The sequence below is a fragment of the Oryctolagus cuniculus genome, chromosome 5 (genome assembly GCF_964237555.1).
Source record: "Oryctolagus cuniculus chromosome 5, mOryCun1.1, whole genome shotgun sequence".
NCBI lineage: Eukaryota > Metazoa > Chordata > Mammalia > Lagomorpha > Leporidae > Oryctolagus > Oryctolagus cuniculus.
Genome location: NC_091436.1, coordinates 136,184,235 through 136,208,116, shown reverse-complemented (window position 1 = coordinate 136,208,116; position 23,882 = coordinate 136,184,235). Strand labels below are relative to the sequence as shown.

General features: G+C 47.9%; 1 protein-coding gene across 3 annotated transcripts; it reads right to left on the bottom strand.

The window, feature by feature from the left end:
* Positions 1-7,715: 7,715 nt before the first annotated feature.
* On the bottom strand, positions 7,716-13,840 carry LOC100351416 (HLA class II histocompatibility antigen, DO beta chain). Of its 3 annotated transcripts, none has more exons than XM_008262758.4 (6): positions 13,659-13,840; positions 10,321-10,590; positions 9,197-9,478; positions 8,649-8,759; positions 8,364-8,398; positions 7,716-8,187 (listed from the first exon to the last, which is right to left on the bottom strand). In XM_008262758.4, exons 1-6 carry the CDS (start codon positions 13,744-13,746, stop codon positions 8,179-8,181), a joined length of 795 nt encoding a protein of 264 aa, XP_008260980.3. In that variant the 5' UTR covers positions 13,747-13,840; the 3' UTR covers positions 7,716-8,178. The 3 variants fall into 3 exon arrangements, with proteins under 3 accessions (XP_008260980.3, XP_069930292.1, XP_069930293.1); XM_070074191.1 differs by having other exon boundaries at positions 7,716-8,132; positions 13,659-13,834; XM_070074192.1 differs by having other exon boundaries at positions 7,716-8,132; positions 10,321-10,478; positions 13,659-13,804.
* Positions 13,841-23,882: the final 10,042 nt, after the last annotated feature.

Below are 23,882 nucleotides of genomic sequence, written 5' to 3'. Positions count from 1 at the left end.
TCCCCCCCAAAAAGAGTAATTACCACACTTGCGAAATTTATAGAGTTCTTTACAGTTAATATAAATATATTCCTACACAAGAATCTAATGCAAATTTAATTATATTATGTTAAAATGCTAGCCAGATTCTGCTAGGTTATCGCTGCTGTTTCTTGTACAGCTTCAGGATGCTCAGGAGGTTATCTACAGAAGAGACAGAACTCACACAGCAGTCACGGAAAGTCGGTATAAGAGGGTCTCAGTTCTCATTAAGCTGTGGACTCCAAAGAGTTATTTAAAAAAAAAACTATTTATTTATTGATTTATTTGAGAGGCAGAATTACAGAGGGAGAGATAGAGATCTTCCATCACTGGTTCACTCCCCAAATGGCTGCAACAGCCTGAGCTGGGACGATCCGAAGCCGGAACCAGGAGCTTCTTCCAGATCTCCCACGCAGGTGCAGGGGCCCAAGCAATTGGACCATCCTCCGCTGCTTTCCCAGACCATTAGCAGAAAGAGGGGCAGCCTGGACATGAACCAGCACCCATATGGGATGCTGGTATCACAGGCAGAGGCTTAGTCCACTTCGCCACAGCGCCAGCCCCTCCAATGTCACTTTGGACAGAAAGTACTAAGAAACTGACAAAAGCAAACACTCTACTTGGCTGTCAGCCACACAAACCAAGAAAAAGTGTAAGTGCTGACTGCAGAAGCAGCTTTCCAAGCGTGGCGACAAACCCTGGCAGATGATTTCAGATCTAAAATATGTAGGAGACAAGTCAAGATTATCTTTCTGATAACTCCGATAGGACAACTTTGAATACTTTAAATGTAACCAAATTAGCCTGCGTAGCCTTCAAAGTTGGATTGGCTCTCTGGTAACATGTAGGAAACAGAAAGCGCATCAGAACTCCGGGGACCCACAGCAGGCAGTGTGAGGGGCGGGGCTCTGGGACCCACAGCAGGCAGTGTGAGGGGCGGGGCTCGGGGACCCACAGCAGGCAGTGTGAGGGGCGGGGCTCTGGGACCCACAGCAGGCAGTGTGAGGGGCGGGGCTGGGGATCCACAGCAGGCAGTGTGAGGGGCGGGGCTGGGGACCCACAGCAGGCAGTGTGAGGGGCGGGGCTCTGGGACCCACAGCAGGCAGTGTGAGGGGCGGGGCTGGGGACCCACAGCAGGCAGTGTGAGGGGCCGGGCTCTGGGACCCACAGCAGGCAGTGTGAGGGGCGGGGCTCTGGGACCCACAGCAGGCAGTGTGAGGGGCGGGGCTCTGGGACCCACAACAGGCAGTGTGAGGGGCGGGGCTCTGGGACCCACAACAGGCAGTGTGAGGGGCGGGGCTGGGGACCCACAGCAGGCAGTGTGAGGGGCGGGGCTCTGGGACCCACAGCAGGCAGTGTGAGGGGCGGGGCTCTGGGACCCACAGCAGGCAGTGTGAGGGGCGGGGCTGGGGATCCACAGCAGGCAGTGTGAGGGGCGGGGCTGGGGACCCACAGCAGGCAGTGTGAGGGGCGGGGCTCTGGGACCCACAGCAGGCAGTGTGAGGGGCGGGGCTCTGGGACCCACAGCAGGCAGTGTGAGGGGCGGGGCTGGGGACCCACAGCAGGCATGTGAGGGGCGGGGCTCTGGGACCCACAGCAGGCAGTGTGAGGAGAGACAGCAGCCCGGTGGCAGAGGATATGCAAGCATGGGGAATCCAAGTGTACTATACACAGAGCTTGCTTGTGAAACAGACACGAGGGGTATAAAATAATCAAATAGAAGTGCAGTCTCATAACAAAACTAACCTGAACGAAGCCTAAAAACCAAAACAAGTGCTTACATAGGTGAAATAGGATCAACTCCGTCAGCAACTGGAAAAAGGAGTTACGATATGGCATGGAGTCCACAGTCAGAGACTCATGTAGACGCTCTGTAGGAAAAATGAAGTCACTTGAGGAGCAGTAGAAAAGGCAGCTGTGATACAGTATCATTGATGTCCTCTGCAGGGTACTGGGCTATATAATTCAACATCAATTCATGACAGATTCTCAGAAAAATGAGAATAGAGAGGAACTTCCCCCAGCTTGGTAAAAAAACATGTTAAAAAAAAAAAACTTAGAGCTAACATTGTGGCAAAATACAGAATCTTGTTCCCCCACAGATCAAGAACAAGGCACACTGACCATACTCACTAATCGTAGTGGTAGAAGTTCTAGCTGGTGCACTAGACAAGAAAAAGAAATAAAAAGCGCACAGATTGTGAAGAAAGAAAGAAAACTGTTCCTGTTTTCAGATGATACATAGAAATTCCAAAGAATCTACATATAAACTACTAATTGAGTAGATGAGTTCAGAAAAATCACAGAATGCATGATAAACATGCAACATTCAACTGTATTTCTATAGAAAGTACTACCAAAAATTCATGGAAAATGGAATTAAAAGATAAGTTTATGAGGCCAGCCTTGTGGTGCAGCAGGTTAAGCTGCTGCTTGCGATGCCAGCATTCCATAGGGTGCCAGTTGGAGTCCCAGCTGCTCCATTTCCAATCTAGCTCCCTGCTAATGACCTGGGAAAACAGGGGAAGATGGCCCAAGTACCTGGGCCCCTGCCACCCATGTTGGAGAACCAGATGAAGTTCCAGGCTTCTGGCTTCAGCCTGAGCCAGCCCTGCCATTGGGACCGTTTGAGGAGCGAACCAGTGCATGGAAGATGGTCTCTTTCTTTCTCTCCCTCTCTCTCTCTTTCTCTCTCTCTCTCTCATGCACCTTCTGCCTTTCAAATAAATAAATCTTAAAAAAAAAAAAAACTCCATCAAAAAACTGTTAATACTAATGGCTCAAGTACTTAGGCCCCTGTACCCACATGGAAGGCCCAGAAGAAGCTCCTGGCTCTTGGGTTCAGTCTGGCCCAATCCCAGTTGTTTTGGGGAGTGAACCAGCACATAGATCACTCTCTGTGTCTCCCTCTCCCTCTCTCTCTCTCTCTATAAGTCTTCCTTTAAAAAAAAAAAAAAAAAAAAAAAAAAAAAAAAAAAAAAACCATTTGTTCACATCACCACAAATCTCAGCAGAAAGGTCTTTAGGTAGTGAGAAGTGTAGCAAACACTAGTTTCCAAAATTTTTAATTTTCTCTTGGAAATCTCATTTTCAATGTATGATCATCCTTAAAATTCTAGACTTATTGTGTCCAATTGGAGAAAATGTTTACCAAACACCCACACTTGAGTAACCATGGTGTGTCATTCGTTAAAGGGAAAACAAAGTTCCTTTAAAACAAATGGCTCTATTTTCAACCAAAGCAGTTTTACAAGGCAGGGCCTTTCCATCAATACACAACAGAAATGTTGCCGGTTTTGTCACACTATCTATTAAAACAAAGGCTACCTGAGGTTGGAGATTTAGTAAAACGAATGATTCATCGAGGCCATTCATCGAGGCTGGGATTGTTACTGCCCGTGCGGGGCAGGGAGGGCTACAACAACCCCCTGCATGGTTGGGTGTCACTCCTTCATGGGTGCTAAGTCACCACCATTTTACACCACAGATTTCGTGCTCCCAGTGCAAATGTCAGTGAAAAGTTAAACCACATCTTGCTACTATTACAGAAACAGTTTTGACCTCACTGGTCACTTGGAAGAGTTCCAGGGACTCCCAGGGGGCCGTGGGAATACAGAACCTTGAGAACCACTGCCCTGTAGCGACACGGACATAGCAGTGGTGCTGAGTAAGCACTGCCACTCACAGAACAGAGACCAGGATGAGAGGGAGCCTTCTCTGTAAAGTATATAACCCACGACTTTAGATACTGTATAACTGCTAAAATTAGTGAATACTGGGGAGATCAAAGACATTCTAGCTGTGTTCAGTAATCATCTTAGTGTTCTGATATAAATACTGATATCCTTAACTGCTGTGTATGTTAATTTGGAAAACAAGTGACATTCTAATTGTGTCTGTCCCGGTTACCTTGAAAACCAGAATAACCAGTATGAAAAGGAAGGAGATGCAGATATTATATAGAAGAGATTCATTTTTAAATATGTATACTTTTAAATATATACATTTAAATAATTTTAATTTTTCCCATTATAAATTGTGTATGTTTTTAAAACAAAGATCTTTTTAAACTTATACAATTTTTTTTGACAGGCAGAGTTAGACAGTGAGAGAGAGAGACAGAGACAAAGGTCTTCCTTCCGTTGGTTCACCCCCCAAATGGCCACTATGGCTGGAGCTGTGCCGATCCGAAGCCAGGAGCCAGGTGCTTCCTCCTGGTCTCCCATGCGGGTGCAGGGCCCAAGCACTTGGGCCATCCTCTGCTGCTATCCCGGGTCACAGCAGAGAGTTGGACTGGAAGAGGAGCAACCAGGACAGAACCAGCACCCCAACCGGGACTAGAACCCAGAGTACCAGCACCGCAGGCGGAGGATTAGCCTAGTGAGCCATGGTGCCGGCCTAAACTTATACAACTTATAATTTTTTTAGTTTATGGCTTATTCAAACCACAGATATCTCCTCATACCTGTGCCATTATCAAAAAGAAAAAAGTCCACGGATGCTTGCCAAGATGTGGAGAAGAGGAAATCTCTATACACTGTTGGTGGGAGTATGAATTAATACAGCCGTTATGGGAAACAGTCTGAAAGTTTCCCAAAAAGTTAAAAATAGAAAAGCATGTGATCCAGAAACCTATTTACCTAAAAAAAAAAAAAAAAATCAGCATGTTGAAGAGACGTCTGCACTCCCATGTTCACTGCAGCACTGGTCACAAAAGTCAAGATATATAAACAGCCTGACTGTCCATCAGCTGGTGAACGGATAAAGAAAATGTGCTACATTCTCACAATGGTGAAGTGTTAAAAACAAAAAAAGTTAAAACTGAAAGAACAAGGGGCCGGCGCTGTGGTGTAACCTGTAAGCCACCACCTGCAGTGCTGGCATCCATATGGAAACCGATTTGAGTCCCAGCTGCTCCACTTCCAATCCAGCTCTTTGCTATGGCCTGGGAAAGCAGTGGAAGATGGCCCAAGTCCTTGGGCCCCTGAACCTACATGGGAGACCTGGCAGAAGCTCCTGGCTCCTGGCTTTGGATTGGCCCAGCCCTAGCCATTGCAGCCATCTGGGGAGTGAACCAGTGGATGGAAGACCTTTCTCTCTCCCTCTCTCCCTCTCTCCCTCTCTCCCTCTCTCCTTCTCCCTCTCCCTCTCTCTCTCTCTGCCTTAGCCTCTCTGTAACTCTGCCTTTCAAATAAAATAAATAAATCTTAAAAAAAAAAAAAAGCTGGAGCTGAATATTAAATAAAAACTTAAAGGCTGGCGCCGCACCTCAATAGGCTAATCCTCCGCCTGCAGCACTGGCACACCGGGTTCTAGTCCCGGTCAGGGTGCCGGATTCTGTCCCGGTTGCCCCTCTTCCAGGCCAGCTCTCTGCTGTGGCCTGGGAGTGCAGTGGAGGATGGCCCAAGTTCTTGGGCCCTGCACCCCATGGGAGACCAGGAGAAGCACCTGGCTCCTGGCTTTAGATCAGCACGGTGCACCGGCCACAGCGCACCAGCCACAGCGGCCATTGGAGGGTGAACCAATGGCAAAGGAAGACCTTTCTCTCTGTCTCTCTCTCTCTCTCTCACTGTCCATTCTGCCTGTCAAAAAAAAAAAAAAAACTTAAAAAAATTTTAAAAGCAAAATGTCTACACATACACAATGGAATACTATTCAGTCATTAAAAGGATGACATTTTGTTGTTTGTGACAACTTGAATGGAACTGGAAGTCATTGCTAAGTGAAATCAGCCATGGACAGGAAACACAAGCACCACATGATCTCATTGCTGGTGGACTCTAAAACAGGTGATCTCACAGTGACTGAGAATCTGATGGTGGTTGCAGAGGCTGGGGAGAGGGTCCGGGTGGATGAGGGAATGTTGGTTGAGGGGAATGGAGCCAAAGCTGGAGACAAAAAGGGAGGCCAGGTGTCCTGCACAGTAGGGTGACCACGGAAGGACCTTGTACTGTGCATTTCAGAGCAATTGCAAGATATTTTTGTTTTTACCCCAAATAAATTACAGATGTTTTAAAAGATAAATGTTTAGGGACCAGCGCTGTGGTGCAGTGGGTTAAAGCCCTAGCCTGAAGAGCTGGCATCCCATGTGGGCGCCGGTTCTAGCCCCAGCTGCTCCTCATCCAGTCCAGCTTTCTGCTGTGACCTGGGAAAAGCAGCAGAAGATGGCCCAAGTCCTTGGGCCCTGCACCCACGTGGGAGACCTGGAAGAGGCTCCTGGTTCCTGGCTTTGGATCAGCACAGCTCCAGCCTTTGCGGCCATCTAGGGAGTGAACCAGCAGATGGAAGACCTCTCTCTGTGTCTCTACCTCTCTCTGTAACTCTGTCTTTCAAATAAATAAAATAAATCTTTAAAGAAAAGATAAATGTATAGGCTTATTTCACATTACATAATATACACTTGTATTAAAATATTACATGGTAACCCATACACATGTAGAATTTTTAAATGTCAACTAAAATGTCTTAATTTAAGAGATCAAAATTATTAAATCCTTCAAGTAATTAAAGAGATTAATTTAAAACAAATTAATCTACTGAAAAGGTCCATCACAATAACCAAAGCCTAACTCTGAATTACAGTGTTAAATGACATTTCTCACTAAACTAAGTGAGGGCTTTCTGGAAAATGGCTGATTCCAGGTCTGAGCAGAAAAACTACATACAGACAAAGCTGGAACGTTCTATCAGACCAGATAACAATCAGAAGACTTGTATCAGAAGAGCTCATTTCATTTTTGTCGGTGAAAACAAATAGCCACTTACAGAGGTTTCCACTCACGAAAAGGAGACATCTGAGTCTCCACAAGGGTAAGTACTGCAGTGAACTAAAACCGATCAAATCCATTCCAGTCTTGCAGTTGGTAGTGACACAAAAATTAAAAATAAGACCCGACTGATCTTCTGGGGATTTCAGCAGGAAATCAATCCAGAACCTTGCAAAGCAGCTAATGGCCCCAGTCAAACTCTGATCCTGCCTTTCCACTGTGCCACTGGGAGAAGTAACAAAAGACACAAATGAAGAAGAAATGTCATATCTAGAATACAGCTGTTCTTGCAACCTCCAGTCGTTAACAGACCCAAGCAGTTAACACTGATGGTTGCTAACACCACAAAAGGAGAAAGGACCAAGTGTGGTCTCCAGGAACACATAGCTGAAGTCAACACAGAAAGAGGTAACCATCAAAGCCAGGTGATGTGTAGTTTTTAGGGAAGGTGAGGAATTTTCATTGATATGAGGCTCCTGGAGACCTCTGCAGTGATCAAAAACTTCTGTTCCTTTTTTTAAAGATTTATTCATTTATTTATTTGAAAGGCAGAGTGACAGAGAGAGTGGAACAGACAAGTAGAGAGAGAGAGAGAGAGAGAGAGAGAGATCTTCCATTGGCTCCCTCTCCAAATGCATGCAAGAGCTGAAGCTGGGCCAAGCCAAAGCCAGGAGTCAGGAGCTCCATCCAGGTCTCCCATGGGGGTGGCCAGAACCCAAGCACCTGGGCCCTCAGCCACTGCCTGCCTACCAGGTGCATTAGCAGGAAGTGGGATCGGAGGCATGGAGGAGCCAGGACTCAAAGTGGGCACTCTGCTATGGGGCACAGCCTTAACCATTGTGCCATAACACCCACCCTAAAATTCTGTTTCTTGACTAGAGTGGTGATTAAAGGGGCTTTTCCATAAATAATTCATCAAATTGCACATTTTGAATATTACGCATATCTGTTTTATTTTACAATAAAATACTTTGGTGAAAAATAGAGTGGAAAACAGCAACTCTGAGCACTGTCTTCTGAAAACTGAGGAGAATGCAGCTGGAAGGCATCAGGGGATCATGGCTTACAGGGTTAGGCTGGACCACAGGGAAGCAGGCAGTGTGGGTCTGGAAGGAACGCTGTCTTTCTAGAAGGGTTTCTGGGGAGTGTCCTTGTGGGTGAGGCTAATGGAATACCTGAGTAGAAGGAAGAAGGGTGGTGGGTAGGGGATGCATGATCTCAGGCCACAAAACTCTACAATCAATTCAGAACTCGTCCAGGGAGCATGAAGAAGAGTCACTCCCAGAACATTGGCTTCACAACCGTCCTTTGTGTAGCCTCGGGTCCAGGGCCATTCACTTCAGTCTATGGTGGAAGAACACCTTAGTACGGCTGCGGTGGGAAAACAGCCCTAAGAGACCTGAGGGAGCAGTGAGAAAGGTCCTGTGAGACCACCCGCCCACACTCCAGGAGCTCAAGACACAACCCCGCCCCACCAGGGCCACCCTAGCCCTCCAGCACTCCCATGGTCTCTCCCTCTGACCAAAGAATGAGAGAGTGATTTGTCACCCAAAGACAAGGAACTGGACACAGTACCTCAGCAGCAGCAGAGAGCTGTGTCTCCACATATCCTAGAAAACACAGAGCAGAGAGAAGGGTGGAATGCCCTCATTAGGACTAAACGTTGTGCTTGTCCTCGGGGAAGAAGGATGGCCACACTCAGCCCAGGATACTGCCAGCTTTAGGAAAACCTGCCCTGGGGACCCTTAAGAGGTACAGCCAGCCACATCTGTCTCAACTCTTTGATGCTTAAGGGAAGTGGGAAGTTGGGGAAGTCCCAAGGCAGGTGGCGGGGTTCTCTCAGAGGTCAGAGGTCATTACCTTTCCAAGCCCTGATATGAATGATGGTTCCCACCAGAAGGAAGATCAGCCCAAACAGGAAGCCTGCAACTCCACTTAGCATCTTTGCCCAAGAATATTCAGACTGAGGCCCTGTGGGAAAGAGGTCTTTAGTTAGCAGACGCTCCCAATATGTTGTGCATCTTACGAAATCCCAGAGCCTGCACTGGATACCAAATCTAGAGCTATTTAGAGAAGAAATAAACTTAGAAATGGTTCTCGAGGCCAACGCTTGCTCCACTGGAGCTGCCCCCCATGTGTCGCTGGTTTGAATAGCCAATAAGCATGCCCCCTAAACACTAAGACCAGCAAGAGGCGACTCGATCCCAGGGAAGCAAGTAACGATGTGATGAGCCCTCCTTGTCTATGAGAAGATGAGAGGATGGGAGTCTGCCGTGTTGCCTCCCAGCCTAACCCAAGGGCTCCAGAAGTCACCCTGTGACCAAGATTAATGGAGAGGTGACTGGGCCCCCACAGTAGCTCATATGACCCTGCCTTGAGCCCAGAGTGCACAAGCAACTAATTCTCACTCCACTCCACAGAAACGGGGCTCAGCAGGCTGGGGTGATCCACGAGACAAGTGTAGACGTCTCCAAGCTCAGGAGTCATTTCCAGCATCTCCGTGGTCTGAAAGGTCCAGTCTCCGTTTCTGATAAGGCCAGTGGACATGATCCCAGCTCTCTCCTCCTGCCCATTCCGCAGCCACCTGACTCTGATGTCCCCCGGATAGAAGCCCGTCGCAGAGCAGAGCAGCAGGTTGTGCTGCCGCAGGACCGGGGTCCTCTCTGGGTACACTGTCACCTCTGGTGGCACTAGGAAGGGACAGAAAATGAGACACCGTGAAGATAGGGCTTCTTTCAGGGCTGTTACTACCCCGGATTTCTCTCCCAGATCACTCGAATGGAAACTGGGAGGGGCCAGCACTGTGGCATAGCAGGTAAAGCCACCGCCTGCAGTGCCGGCATCCCATATGGGCTCCAGTTTGAGTCCCAGATGCTCCACATCCGAACCAGCTCTCTGCTATGGCCTGAGAATGCAATGGAAGCTGGCCCAAGTGCTTGGGTCCCTGCACTCACGTGGGAGACCCAGAAAAAGCTCCTTGCTCCTGGCTTCAGATCAGCCCAGCTCCAGCCATCACAGCCATTTGGGTAGTGAACCAGCAGATGGAAGACCTCTCTCTCTCTCCCTCCATCTCTCTCTCTCTCTCTGCCTCTCCATCTCCCTCTGTGTAACTCTGACTTTCAAATAAATAAATAAATCTTTTTAAAAAAAGAAATAAAGAAAGAAGAAGAAAAAGAAAACTGGGAACACAGGAAAATCTCAGTGCCCAAGGCTCCGAGATGGGAGATATCGATGTCCTCAAAAAGGATTTAGACTTCATCAGGTGCTCCCGATAGCTGCTCCTGTCTGAGACTATGCTGTCTTCAAAGTCCCTGAGGGCCCTGGGGATCTGAGACCAGGACCACAGTGACCCGACCAGTGAGGATGCTGGGTGAGACACCCTTGGGGGCAGGTCATCCTCACAGATTCCCCTGCCTGCACAAACCCATTGATCTTGAAGCAGAAAATTGCCATTCACAAGGAAGAAGCCAGCTGGCCAGGTTCTCAGGGGGCAGGTTCCTGAACCCCACCAGACCCTCCCCATGCACCTCACCTTTTCTCCCCACAGTGAAGGGAGCCCCCAGCCTGTAGTTGCGTCTACAGAGAAAATCCACAGACGCTCTGCTCCTCTCCAGGATGTCGGGCCGATTGTTCCACGACTCAGCATCAGGCTGCCCCAGCTCCGTCAGTGCCACAAACATCCCCACGTCGCTGTCAAAGTGTGCATACTCCTCCAAATTAAAGATAAACCTGACCACAAACCGCACCTGCTCTGTCCCGTTGGTGAAGTAGCAGTCAGCCTTTGCCTGAATCACAAAATCTTCTGGAAAATGAAAAGAACCATGAACCAGCCCCCACCTGGACAATTCCTTGCCTGATGAATTATGTCAGATCACAGGGATTTCAGAGGAAGACCTTTGACCTCAGAGTGCTCGAAAGCACAGTGCTGAGAAAAGAAACAGAAGGTGATGCAACCCAGGAGAGGAAGGTAGGGGGGGTCGGGTGGAAAGTGTCATTAGGTTCTCAAAACTGCATAGGTAGAACACTGAAATGTGTCGCCTGTGTATAAACTTTAAACAATGATATGTTTCTAAAAGCCACCCTCATACTTAAAGACATCCCAGATACATTTGGGGTGGATCTCTTTGTAGCGGAGGGAGTGAGAAGGGAGACGGGGGAAGAAAGGAGAGAGTGCTGTTGTGGGCAATGACTGAATGAGCTGTGAACCGGGTAGGATTAACTCAGTTCTATGCACTTGAGAACAACAGCAATGAAAGGAAATTCAGATCAAGATAATCACGTAGGTAGTCAGGAATGACTCAAAGGATAATTATATCGAACTTGAGTTGTAAATTTACTTTCATTTCTAAGTTCAGAGCCTCTCCAAGAAATACCCAGCTGAAAATAATGAAGGATAGAATTAAAAGGGAGAGAATGATCCTGCGGGGGAAACAGGACACACAGCAGACTCATAGAATGGCAGCACTCCTGCCTCAGAATCAACCCTTGGGACATTCGGATCTGGCTAAAAGGTCCATGAGATCTCACAGGCATGGAAAGCCACGACACGGTGGCAAAAAAAAAAAACAATCTAAATGAAAGATCCTGGTGAACAAGACCCCAGCGGAAGGAACAGGCCATCAAGGAGGGAGGCGCCTTTCTCTGAAGGGAGGAAGGAACCTCCACTGTGATACGGCCTTGACTAAACAAGTTCAGAGTCGGTGAACTCAAGGGGCTTCCATAGCCTAGACAGCTCATAGCAAGAGTCTCGGGAGATTGCTGACATCATAAATAAGAGTGCCAATTGTTAAATCAACAACGGGAGTCACTGGGTTCATGCTCCCCATGCAGGATCTCTTGTCCTTAATGTGTTTTACTATGAAACTTAAAAACAACACTACTAGTCGAACAATACCCTATACCTTGTGCGGTTGTGTGGGTGCAGTCTGTTGAAATCCTTGCTTAGTATATACTAAGTTGATCTTCAGTATATGAAGGTAATTGAAAATGAAACTCGATGAAGGGTGGGATGGGAGAGGGAGTGGGAGAGGGGAGGGCCACGGGAGGAAGGGAGGTGGGGGGGTGGAACCACAACAATACAAAAGTTGCACTTTGTAAATTCACATTTATTAAATAAAAAAAACTATATAACAAACAAAACAAAAAAAAAGAAAAAGAAAAAAAGAACTTAATATTTTACCCTTTTAGTATTTTTTATGTTCTACTTAAAACTATTGGTTGAATTCTGTAATTAATACACAATTACTCTTAGGTGTTTAATTAATGCTATAACTAGTACTCAAATAGTATTTTACACTTTGTGTTTCTGTGTGGGTGTAAACTGTTGAAATCTTTACTTAATATATGCTAAATTGATCTTCTGTATATAAAGATAATTGAAAATTAATCTTGATGTGAATGGAAGGGGAGAGGGAGTGGGAGAGGGGAGTGTTGTGGGTGGGAGGGAAGTTACGGGGTGGGGGCTATTGTAATCCATAAGCTGTACTTTGGAAATTTATGTTCATTAAATAAAATAAAATAAAAAAAAGAAATACCCAGCTGAGCCATAGGATGACCCCCACAACCATGCTCATGTCTCTCTCTCCCTCCCTCTCCCTCTCCCCCTCCCTCTCCTTCTCTTTCTCCCTCTCCCTCTCTCCCTTTCTCCCTCTCTCCCTCTCTCCCTCTCTCCCTCTCTCTCTCTCTCTCCCTCTCTCTCTCTCTCTCTCCCCCCTCCCTCCCTCCCTCTCAGAAGCCAGTCTCAGGGGAGAGCCCAACCTCCTGTTCCCCACCATTTACATACTTCTCCATCTCCCTTTACAGTCTGATTCAGGGGGGGAATCTGAATTTTCCATCATCACTTAAAATCTGATTCTCTTCCAGGTGTTCTGTTTAATGGATATTTTATAAACTCGGAATGGTTTCTGTTCTCTCTCTCTCCCTCTCCATCTATCCCTCTCCCCCCTCCCTCTCTCTCCCTCTCCCCCCTCCCTCTCTCTCCCTCTCTCCCCCCCTCCCTCCCCCTCCCTCCCTCCCTCCTTCTCAGAAGCCAGTCTCAGGGGAGAGCTCAACCTCCTGTTCCTCACCATTTACATACTTCTCCATCTCCCTTTACAGTCTGATTCAGGGTGGGAAATCTGAATTTTCCATCAACACTTAAAATCTGATTTTCTTCCAGGTGTTCTGCTTAATGGACACTTTATAAACTCGGAGTGGTTTCTGTTCTCTAAGAAGGATGATCCCCTCCCCGTAGGTTTGTTCCTGTTTCGTTTTTGACAAAACTCCTATATGCAAAGGGCATTCTGTTCTTAGCACACTGCATCCTGTTTTCTGCTTATAGATATGTGCTTTCATGCTCTCAGATTGCTTCATGTTTGCACTGCCAGTGTCCTCAGCCAGAAAATAACAAATGACAACCCGCACTCGTACTTAAACTGCACTACAATTCTATGCAAAAAGCAAGATTCTAATAAATGACAGAAGAAATCACCTTTCAATTTCAGGTGTCCACAAACACTGCCTTTAGATAAATAGAGAGACAGTCATAATCACCACAATAAACTCCTGGTTGAAGAGTGGCAGCCACTCTCACACTGCATCAGCTTTTACTGCTCCCATGGCTGACACTGATACAATAAGGAATCTAAACAAGGCTAAACGCTTTCCTCCTCCCTGCCTCCCTACTCCTTGAATCTGTGTCCCTTCTCCCAGCAGACCAGCATGGGTGGAAAGAAGGGAAGGGGTACTCTTCAGTACTGTCAGCGGGGTGAGCACTGCTCTTTGAAACCAGAAGCCACTTCCGGTCCAGTCTATGACCTGAATCTATAGGAAAAGTCATCCCTCCCCAGGACAACTGTAGCATGCACACCCTGAACAAAAGACTGCTCTTACCTGGAGAGTCTCCTTGAGTCATGGAGTAATCCAGCCTGATCAGATTCACCAGCAGAGCCACCACCCAGGGAACCCACTTGGAATCCATTCTGGAGAGAAAAAAATAAAATAAGATAGCGAATTCATTAGCTTGTTCAGAGCTTGCCCCACATCACTCCGTCAACAAAAAATTCATTAAGAGTAGAGATCACTTTCTTGCCTTCCCGAGATTGGAAACTCCTCAGACTGACAACCAATCAAGACAGGAGAGCTTTGCATCATTAGGTGCCGGGTAGAACACCATAGAATTGCATTATATCATTCAAGAATTGTTTACTGCAGAATCACTGACAGTAGCTCAGGCATGGGAAATGGGCTGGAAGAAGAAGGGAAAAGGTACTCCACATTGTATGGGGTCCTAGAATAGCTGGGCAGGTTGCCCATTGTGTATCCTGCTGTCCTCATCTAGTGCTGCCCCTTGCCTGCTCTGACCAACAGGTGTCCCTTCCCATGGAGGCACTGCCATTGCCGCTGGGTGTAAAAAACAAAGGAGAGTGGACAGCATTCTGAAGCGTGCCTCAGAGGAGTTAGTGGGTTATCAAGGAACAGAAGACATAGAAAATAACCTAGAGGGGGCCGGCTCTGTGGTGTAGTAGGCTAAGCCTCTGCCTGCAGCACCAGCATTCCATATGGGTGCTGGTTCGAGTCCCAGCTGCTCCCTTTCCATTCCAGCTCTCTGCTTATGGCCTGGGAAAGCAGTGAAAGATGGCCCAGGTGCTTGAGCCCCTGCACCCACATGGGAAACTGGAAGAAGCTCCTGGCTCCTGGCGTTGTCCTGACCCAGACCTGGCTGCTCATCTGGGGAGTGAACCAGCAGAAGGAAGAGCTTTCTCTGTCTCTCCCTCTCTGTGTCTGTCACTCTACCTCTCAAATAAATAAATTAAAATTTAATTTAAAAAGAAAATACCCTGGAGAGTACACTTTCCCGAAAGCCAGGAGAGTCATGTGAAAAGAAAAGGAATATGAATAAGATTCTCAAAAGAATAAAATACTGCAAAAAATAGAAAATAAGACAGTGCTGGGGGCTGCAGTCAGCAAGATGACAGGATAGGGCCCTCCAGCACTTGTCAGCCTGCAGAAACACAAATTTGAACAATTATCCATGCACAAAAATACGTTCAGGTTAGAAATTACAGCACCGGAGGTGTAGCACAGAAATAAGAGCCACACTGAAGAGAGTAGGAAGCACTGTTTTGCATGACCCACGTCACCCCTCCCCCCACCCAAGCAGCACGGTGTGGGGACAGAGACCCTGTGCATGACAGAAGGAAGAGATGTAGACACCAGACTTCACCTCACACTTCAGCACCAGGCACTGCAGTAAACCCAGCACTAAGGATGCCCCCAAGGCACAAACTCCTGGCCTGGTAGACTCAGTCTCTGGGCTGCCCCACTGCCAGCCAAACCCAGTAGCCCAGGCTCTGGGCCATGTCCAGTGCAAGGCTGGCACCAGGTCCATTCACTCCTGAACCAGCACCAGGTCAGCTCTTGAGGTCTCAGGCTCCGGGACAATATCTGTGGACTGAGCCTCCAAGCCTGCCCCATGCCAGGCAGGATCTCACAACCACAGGTTCTAGGCCAGCCTGGTGGGCTTGAGATCTGGGTGTGCCTGAGTGCCAGACTGGGCTCAGCAGCTCCAGGCTCCGGACTGCCCCATTACCAAGGTAATCTCCACAAAGTTAGGATCCAGATACACCCTCAAACTAGGGTGGCCCAGTGACTGCCCCCAATACTAAGCTAGTCCCTGGAAGACCTAGACTTCAGGCCAGTATCCATGAACTCAGCTGCAAGCCCAGAACCTACAAATACAGGTCCCAGGCCCATCCAGTGCCAAACCAGCTCTTTCAGACCCAGCCCAGTGCTAGGTCAGCATTGCTGGCCTTAAGCACCAGTAGGCACTGCAAACAGAGGCTCCAAGCCTATTTAGTACTCGGCCAGGCACCCTGGCGCCACCCTCTGTGCTTCACTCTGTGGCTCCATGCTCCAACAGACCTACAGTCGAAGCACAGGCCAACGTATCAGGAGCCTGGTCCATTCCAGATCTCAGCATTGAGCCAGCTCTCCAAGGCCTAGACTCCAGGATGGCCACTGTGCACCAAGGTCCCAGGCCAGACCACAGGGCTCTAGGACCTGGACCAGCCCCCTTGGTGGCCTGTCCTCCCAGCCTTCAGGCTAGCACTAGTGGCCACAGGGCCAGAACTTGAGATCCTAGGCTCCCAACCAGCCCTATTGGACCAAGGCTCCACACCCACCACAGCACCAAGCAGCCCCAGCCTCCATACCAACCGCTCAATGCCAGGTTCCAGAGGGACCAGGGTCCAGAATTATTCCAGCATACCCAGGATCCAGGATCACCCCAACTGATCCCAGTGCCTGGCCTCCAGGACTACCCCTGCAGAACTGAACTCCAGTCCAGTCCCTACGGATCCAGGACTCAGGACCAAGGACTGCCACTTGCAAGCCTGCCACTGACTCTCTGGCCAGTCTAGACTCTGGACAGGCTGAATGGTGAAGCATTTGCCCAGACAAAGTCTGTCTTCAAAGACTGCAGCAAGTCCTCCTTCAAATGTACAGACATCAACAAAAGACCCCCAAGAAACAGAAAACCCAAGAAAACAACACCATTGAAGAACAGAACAGGCACGTTCTGTTATATGGAGATATATAAACAATTTGGCAAAATTTCAAAATTGCATTAAAGAGCTCAGTGAAGTTCAAAAAACTACAGATAAACAATTCCATTAAATCAAGAAATAAGTTATTAAAAGAATAATTTTAACAGAGATATTGAAATTATAAAAAATATTCTGGAATTGAAAAATACAGTAAATTAAATAAAAAATATAATAGAAAGCATCAATGGGAGAATTAAGTAAGCAGAAGAAAGAACCTGTGAGACTAGGAAAGTTATTTGAAAATATACAATCAGAAGAGAAAAAAAGGAATGAAAATGAAAGAAGAAAGCTTACAGATTTATGAGACTGTGTCAAGAGTAAATACAGGGGCAGGCAATGTGACCTAGAGGGTTAAGCTGCTACCTGCAGTGCCAGCATCCCATATGGGCACCGGTTCTAGTCTCAGCTGCTCCACTTCCAATACAGCTCACTGCTAATGCATCTGGGAAAGCAGCAGAAGATGGTACACCTCAGGACACTAGAGAAAGATGAGCAAATTCAGTCCAAGGTTCGAAAAAGGAAAAAAATAAAGACCAGAACAGGAAAAAAAAAAAAAAAGAAAGAAAGAAATACAAATGGAAAAAAAAATAGAAAAGATCAATGAAACTAATAACTAGTTTTTGGAAAAGATAAAATTGACATTTACCTAGACTAAGAAAACAGAATGTTCAAGTAAGTAAAATCAGAAACAAAAGAGGAGATATTATAGCTGATACAACAGAAATTCAAAAGATTACAGTACAGTATTATGAACAAATTGGATAGCCTAGAAGAAATGGATACATTCCAAGGCACATATGACCCACCAAGGCTGAATCATGAAGAAACAGAAAATATGAAAAAAGTTAATAATGAGTAAAGAGATTGAATCAATAACAAAAATTCCCCCATCAAAGATGCGTGGGCTTATTTCTGGAGTTTCTAGTATGTTCTATCAATCTGCATGTCTCGTTTGCAGTTGTTTTGGTTATAATAGTCCTTCAGTGTGTCTTGAAATCTGACATTGCAATGCTTTGGTTTTATCTTTGCTGTTTAAGATTGCTTTGAATATTCAGGGTCTTTAGACCCTGAATTTTAGAATTTTTTTTTCTTGTTCTGTAAAGAATATCCTTAGGATTTTGATGGGGAGTGCATTGAATCTGTAAATTGCTTTGGAAATAATATAAACAAAGTGAAGAGAAAACCAACAGAATGGGAGAAAATATTTGCAAACTATGCATCTGATAAAGGAGGAACAACCAGAGTATATATGGAGCTCAAGAAACTCAACAGCAAAACAAACAATCAAGTTAAGAAATACAGGCCGGCGCTGCGGCTCAATAGGCTAATCCTCTGCCTGCGGCGCAGGCACACCAGGTTCTAGTCCTGGCCGGGGCGCCGGATTCTGTCCTAGTCACTCCTCTTCCTGTGCAGCTCTCTGCTATGGCCCGGGAGTACAGCGGAGGATGGCCCAAGTGCTTGGGCCCTGCACCCGCATGGGAGACCAGGAGAAGCACCTGGCTCCTGGCTTTGGATCAGCGTGGTGCGCCGGCCCCAGCGCGCCAGCTGCAGCGGTCCTTGGGGGGTGAACCAATGGAAAAAGGAAGACCTCTCTCTCTGTCTCTCTCTCTCTCACTGTCCACTCTGCCTGTCAAAAAAAAAAAAATGAAAAAAATAAAATAAAATAAAGAGGCAAAGGGCCTGTGCCACGGCTCACTGGGCTAATCCTGCCCCTGTGGCGCCGGCATGCACTCCAGGTTCTAGTGCCGGTTGGGGCGCCGGTTCTGTCCCAGTTGCTCCTCTTCCAGTCCAGCTCCCTGCTGTGGGCCCGGAGTGCAGTGGAGGATGGCCCAAGTGCTTGGGCCCTGCACCTGCATGGGAGACCAGGAGGAAGCACCTGGTCCTGGCTTCAGATTCGGATCGGTGCAGCACGCTGGCCGTAGCAGCCATTTAGGCAGTGAACCAACTGAAGGAAAACCTTTCTCTCTGTCTCTCTCTCTCTCACTGTAACTCTCCTTGTCAAAAGAGAGAAAGAAATAGACAAATAGACATTTTTCAAAGGAAGAAATACAAATGGCCAACAGACACATGAAAAAATATTTTCCACTCTCAGGTTCACTTCCCAAATGGCTGCAACCCAGCCAGGAGCTTGGCACTCCCTCCAGGTCTCCCATGTGGATGCAGGGGCACAAGCACTTGGACCATCTTCCACAGCTTTCCCAGGCACAATAGCAGGGAGCTGGATCGGAAGAGGAGTAGCTGGGACTTGAACCGGCACATAAAGCAGCTTAACCTGCTGCACTCCCACGCTGACCACTCCATGGGCATTTTGAAGTAGCCTCATGTTTGTTGGGTCAAGCTGTGGTGTTGAGGACATCCAGCCCAAAATAGAGTAGCTTCACATATTGAACACTGTAAGCTGAAGGTACTGAGAACCGGCAGGTACCGGAAGGAGCCTCGGATTTCCCCTTCTCCCATGAGATCTTAAGGTCTGCATGTGAGAGATGTGAAGGGCTTGTGTACAAAGACGGCAGTCAAAGGGAGCTCGGCAACTGAGTGGCGACTTCCTCAGGTCTGTCCCACACACTGTATCTCCTTTGCAAATGGAGGAATCGCCCTTCTTGAGGTTGAGCAGATGGGAACGTGACACAGAGATGATCAGAAGCAGCAAAAGCATGAGGGGAGAAGAGAGGTACACGTCTGAGCCAGTTTCCCTCCTCGGTGGACAACACCATGGCCGGGCTTCTGCAGATTCTCCCAGAGATCAAGGGGAAACCATGAGAAGAGCAGGGCCCGGAGCACAGAGGTTAACCAGGCTTCTGTTTGGAGACAGAGGGAAGAGGAGGCATTCGATGGCAAAGCCGGGTGAGGGAAGCTTGGACACCATGATGCTGAACCGAGATTTAAGAAGCTGAGCTTTCTTCCTTCTGGTATAAAGGTATCTGAGGTCCATGAACTCCAAAAGACAACTTGCCTGCATAATCATAACAGCTACTATTTTTCTGCTGCTTACTATGAGTCAGCTTTCTAAAGCATTACTGGAATGGGTGTGTGTATGTGTGTGCATGAGAGAGAGAGAGAGAAAGAGAGAGAGAGAGAGAATCAGAAAACAAGCCCTTGCAGGAGACACTACTGTGGTCTCCCTTTGACAGATGAAGTGATGAAGAAATGAGTTGAAGGTCACAGAACCAGGCTGTGCTTTTCCCATCAGAATGCAGTTCTTACTTAGGGACCCAGGAAACCTTTGTTCCTATACCTTTAGCATCTCTGTGGTGATAAGATGTACAACAATTAAAACTCACTGAAGTTTGTTGTAAGTATTTTGTGGCAGGACAGATCTCCAACAGGACGTCACATCCTATCTGACAGAAGGAATTCTGTGATCAGCAGCATGCAAGCAACGGTGCACAAACTGGCTCTAGGCACAGAGGAAAGGACTCAGCCTTAGTCACGACCTGTGAAGGTCCCTTGCAACAGCCTCTGAGACATCCTGGATGCCCTGAAGCATCTGATCCTCCCTCCACAAGTTTCTGAGTCATTTACTGTGTCCAGTGTCGGTGTCCATAGTGGAAGGTCTGGGCTCTTCAACTCGTCAAAGAGACCGTGCAGCTCTGGGAGATGGCTGATAAAGGGAAAGGTGGTGGTCGGCTTCATTTCTCTCACATTTTTATTTTTACCTTCTTTTTTTTAACTTTTATTCAATGAATATAAATTTCCAAAGTACAGCTTATGGGTTACAATGGCTTTCCCCCCCATAACTTCCCTCCCACCCGCAACCCTCCCCTCTCCCACTCCCTCTCTCCATCCATTCACATCAAGATTCATTTTCAATTATCTTTATATACAGAAGATCAATTTAGCATATATTAAGTAAAGATTTCAACAGTTTGCACCCACATAGAAACACAAAGTGAAAAATACTGTTTGAGTACTAGTTATAGCATTAAATCAGAATGTACAGCACACTAAGGACAAAGATCCTACATGAGGAGTAAGTGCACAGTGACTCCTGTTGTTGAATTAACAAATTGACACTCTTGTTTATGGCGTCAGTAATCACCCTAGGCTCTTGTCATGAGTTGCCAACACTATGGAAGCCTTTTGAGTTTGCTGACTCTGATCATATTTAGACAAGGTCATAGTCAAAGTGGGAGTTCTCTCCTCCCTTCAGAGAAAGGTACCTCCTACTATATTAAAAAATAGGGTGGGGTACCTTAGCTTTGTCTTCCTCTCTGACTGGGGTTCCAGGCTCCTGGCTCCAGCCTGACTCACCCATGGCCATTGCAGCCTTCTGGGCAGAAGGAAGATATTCTCTCTCTCTCTCTCTCTCTCTCTCTCTCTCTCTCTCTCTCTTAAAAACAAAGTTCAGAACAGTGGACTTACAGAGTTGCAATTTCTGAAAGTAGGGATTACACACACACACACACACACACACTAAATATGCATTAAATCTTTTCTGGAAAGATAAACATGAAGCTTGGCTCATGGGTTGCCCATGCAAACCGTGGGTTAGGAAGGGAGTGAGACTTTCTTGTGAAGATTTTTTGTGTCTTTGAATTGTAAACTGCATTTATATATTGCCTACTTAAATAAATTAATATATCATATATTTTAAACATAGAATATTGGGAAGACAAGTATATACAGAGAATCTAGGCAAGTCTCTTGAGAAGTTGCAAAAATCTGGGCAAATTTCACGTTTTCCAAGCTATGTTCCCCAGGCAACTTGGGGAATATTTCTAAAATTCCATTTTCTCATCCTTAGAATTGGATAATAATACCTGCCATATGACAAAGACATAACACGTATGTCGGGCATTTATCACAGCAATTGCACACACCAATAGCATCCAGTGGGTGACCACTGATATTTGTGATTCTAATTCACAAGATTCTGCAAAGCGCTAGGTTCAAAGCAGGACCACTAGATGGCATCAGACTCCTTTAACTCACTCAGCAGCAAAACCCAAGGGAGATCTGTCTCCCTTATGCCCTCCCTTCCTTCCCCGAGATTCTGACAACTCTGGGTCTGCGCCTCTTGATTCACAACTGCCATGTGGACTCCCACAGATCATCCCACCGGACAAGGGCACAAAACACTTGAAACTCAGTGGCGTTTCCACCTAGGGCAGGGCGGCAGGACAGGGGGTGTTTTCAGTTGCTAAGGTTTCCTCTCTCCGTTCCTGTCTTCCTTCGCAAAGGTGGAGCATGCTGGCTGGGAAGCACGCTGGCAGAGACCAGCGGGAGAGGAAGCTATGGGACGAGGAAACCAACCGATGATGGGGGCAGGAAAGGTGAAGGAAAGGAACTGTGGGGCAAACTGGAATGACTGGTGTCTGTGGTCGCCAGCCAGCCCGCACTGGCTGAGCTGTCTGGCCAGCTTGAACACTGCAGTGATCAGGACACATCCTCTGTGCCTGGGAGTCTCCCCCTGAGATCAGAAAGTCTGGGGACCCCTGCAGACCTGAAGACCTACTGCAACCTCCTGTATGCCTCTCAGATGCATGCATTCTCCTCTCAGCTGTCACTGATTACCTGTGTGATCTCAGGCCAATCGCTCTATCTGTAAGGATGTGACTGCTACATTGTTTCTAAGGTGACTCCCAGGTTTGGAGTATTATGATCCCGGGGTGCAATTGTGCAAAGACTTTTCCAGACCAAAATCTTCCACGGGGGCCTCCAGCTTCCACAAAGGCAGCAGATGCAGGAATTGTTATTCCCATTCTACAAATAGACAAAGGACATTTGGTGGGGGAGAGGGAGGAGTTGAGCCAGGCTTCTCTCTCTCCGGGTGCTTATTTCATCCCCTCAGTGTGGAATCTGGGAGGGAAGTTGGGTGTGGGGCAGCAGGGCAGCAGCAGGATGAGGCAAAGGCTGGTCTGCAAGAGAAAAGTCCCTACTCTCACCTCACCCTGCTCCCAACACCTGCCAGGCAGGAGGAAAAAAAAAAGCCTCCCCAACAGTAGTTCTGGCAAGGTCACTGCCAGCACTGGAAAGTACCTGCTGATTCCGGGAATGTGAAAGTTTCTCTTTCCTAGAATGGGAGCCTTCCAAGGTTAAGTCCCACCCAGCAACCAGTGATGTTTGCAGCACTGGATGCTCATTGGCTGGGATGTGTAGGGAGGATTAGAATCTATTCATGTATCCAGGGACGTTTAATTCATTGTCTTCTGTAAATGTGGGCCCCGGGCCAGGCAGCAAATAAAAACATTTAATAAGATACACGGCCTTGTTCCCAGGAGCCCATGGCCTAGTGGAAAGATAAGAACAGGACCGACGGCCAGCGCCGTGGCTCACTAGGCTAATCCTCCACCTTGCGGCACCAGCACACCGGCTTCTACTCCCGGTCGGGGCACCAGATTCTGTCCCGGTTGCCCCTCTTCCAGACCAGCTCTCTGCTGTGGCCCAGGAGTGCAGTGGAGGATGGCCCAGGTGCTTGGGCCCTGCACCCGCATGGGAGACCAGGAAAAGCACCTGGCTCCTGCCATCGGATCACCGCGGTGCACCGGCCGCAGCGTGCCGGCCGCGGTGGCCATTGGAGGGTGAACCAACGGCAAAAGGAAGACCTTTCTCTCTGTCTCTCTCCCTCTCACTGTCCACTCTGCCTGTCAAAAAAAAAAAAAAAAAAGAATGGACCGGTGTTGGGGGCAGGGTTTAGTGAGAGCTGTGCTGAGCTCTAGGAGCAAGAGAAGCATGTGGGAAGGGCACCCTCTCCAGCCTGAGGAAATAAGTGAGGCTTCCTGGAAGATTGGAACCTGGGGGCGGCATCTTGGCTCACTAGGCTAATCCTCCGCCTGTGGCGCCAGCAGCCCGGGTTCTAGTCCCGGTCAGGACACCGGATTCCGTCCTGGCTGCTCCTCTTCCAGTCCAGCTCTCTGCTGTGGCCCGGGAGTGCAGTGGAGGATGGCCCAAGTGCTTGGGCCCTGCACCCCATGGGAGACCAGGAGAAGCACCTGGCTCCTGGCTTTGGATCAGCGCAGTGCGGCGGCCACGGCGGCCATTGGAGGGTGAACCAATGGTAAAGGAAGACCTTTCTCTCTGTCTCTCTCTCTCACTGTCCACTCTGCCTGGAACCTGGGTTAAGTCTTGAACTTGTAGAAAATCAGGGGAGAGTGGGGCAGGGGACGGGCAAGAAAACCGCACCCACAGAGGCACGATGGTACCCGGGACAGCAACAACCTGCTGTGCCTGGACCTGGGTGTGAAGGGACAGGGAGTCAGGTGGGCTGGGAGATGCGTGTGCTCTGCGAGGATCAGAGCAGGATGGGATGAAGCGCACCTGGCGGGCTTCACGGGAGTGACGCCATCCTGAGTGCCTTCTGGAAAGAAAGGGTGGTTGGAGGAGAGAACCAAACAGAGGGAAACTTCTCTGGAGATGAGATCATCCAGACGAGTGAAGGCTGGACCAGTGGGACCAGAGAGAAGCCAATGGCTCAGAGCTATCGGGAGCTGGAAGCAACAGAGGCTTGCTTGATCTGAGTGAGGGCTACAGATTATGAACATGAGATGCGATACCGTTTCTTGGTTCAGAG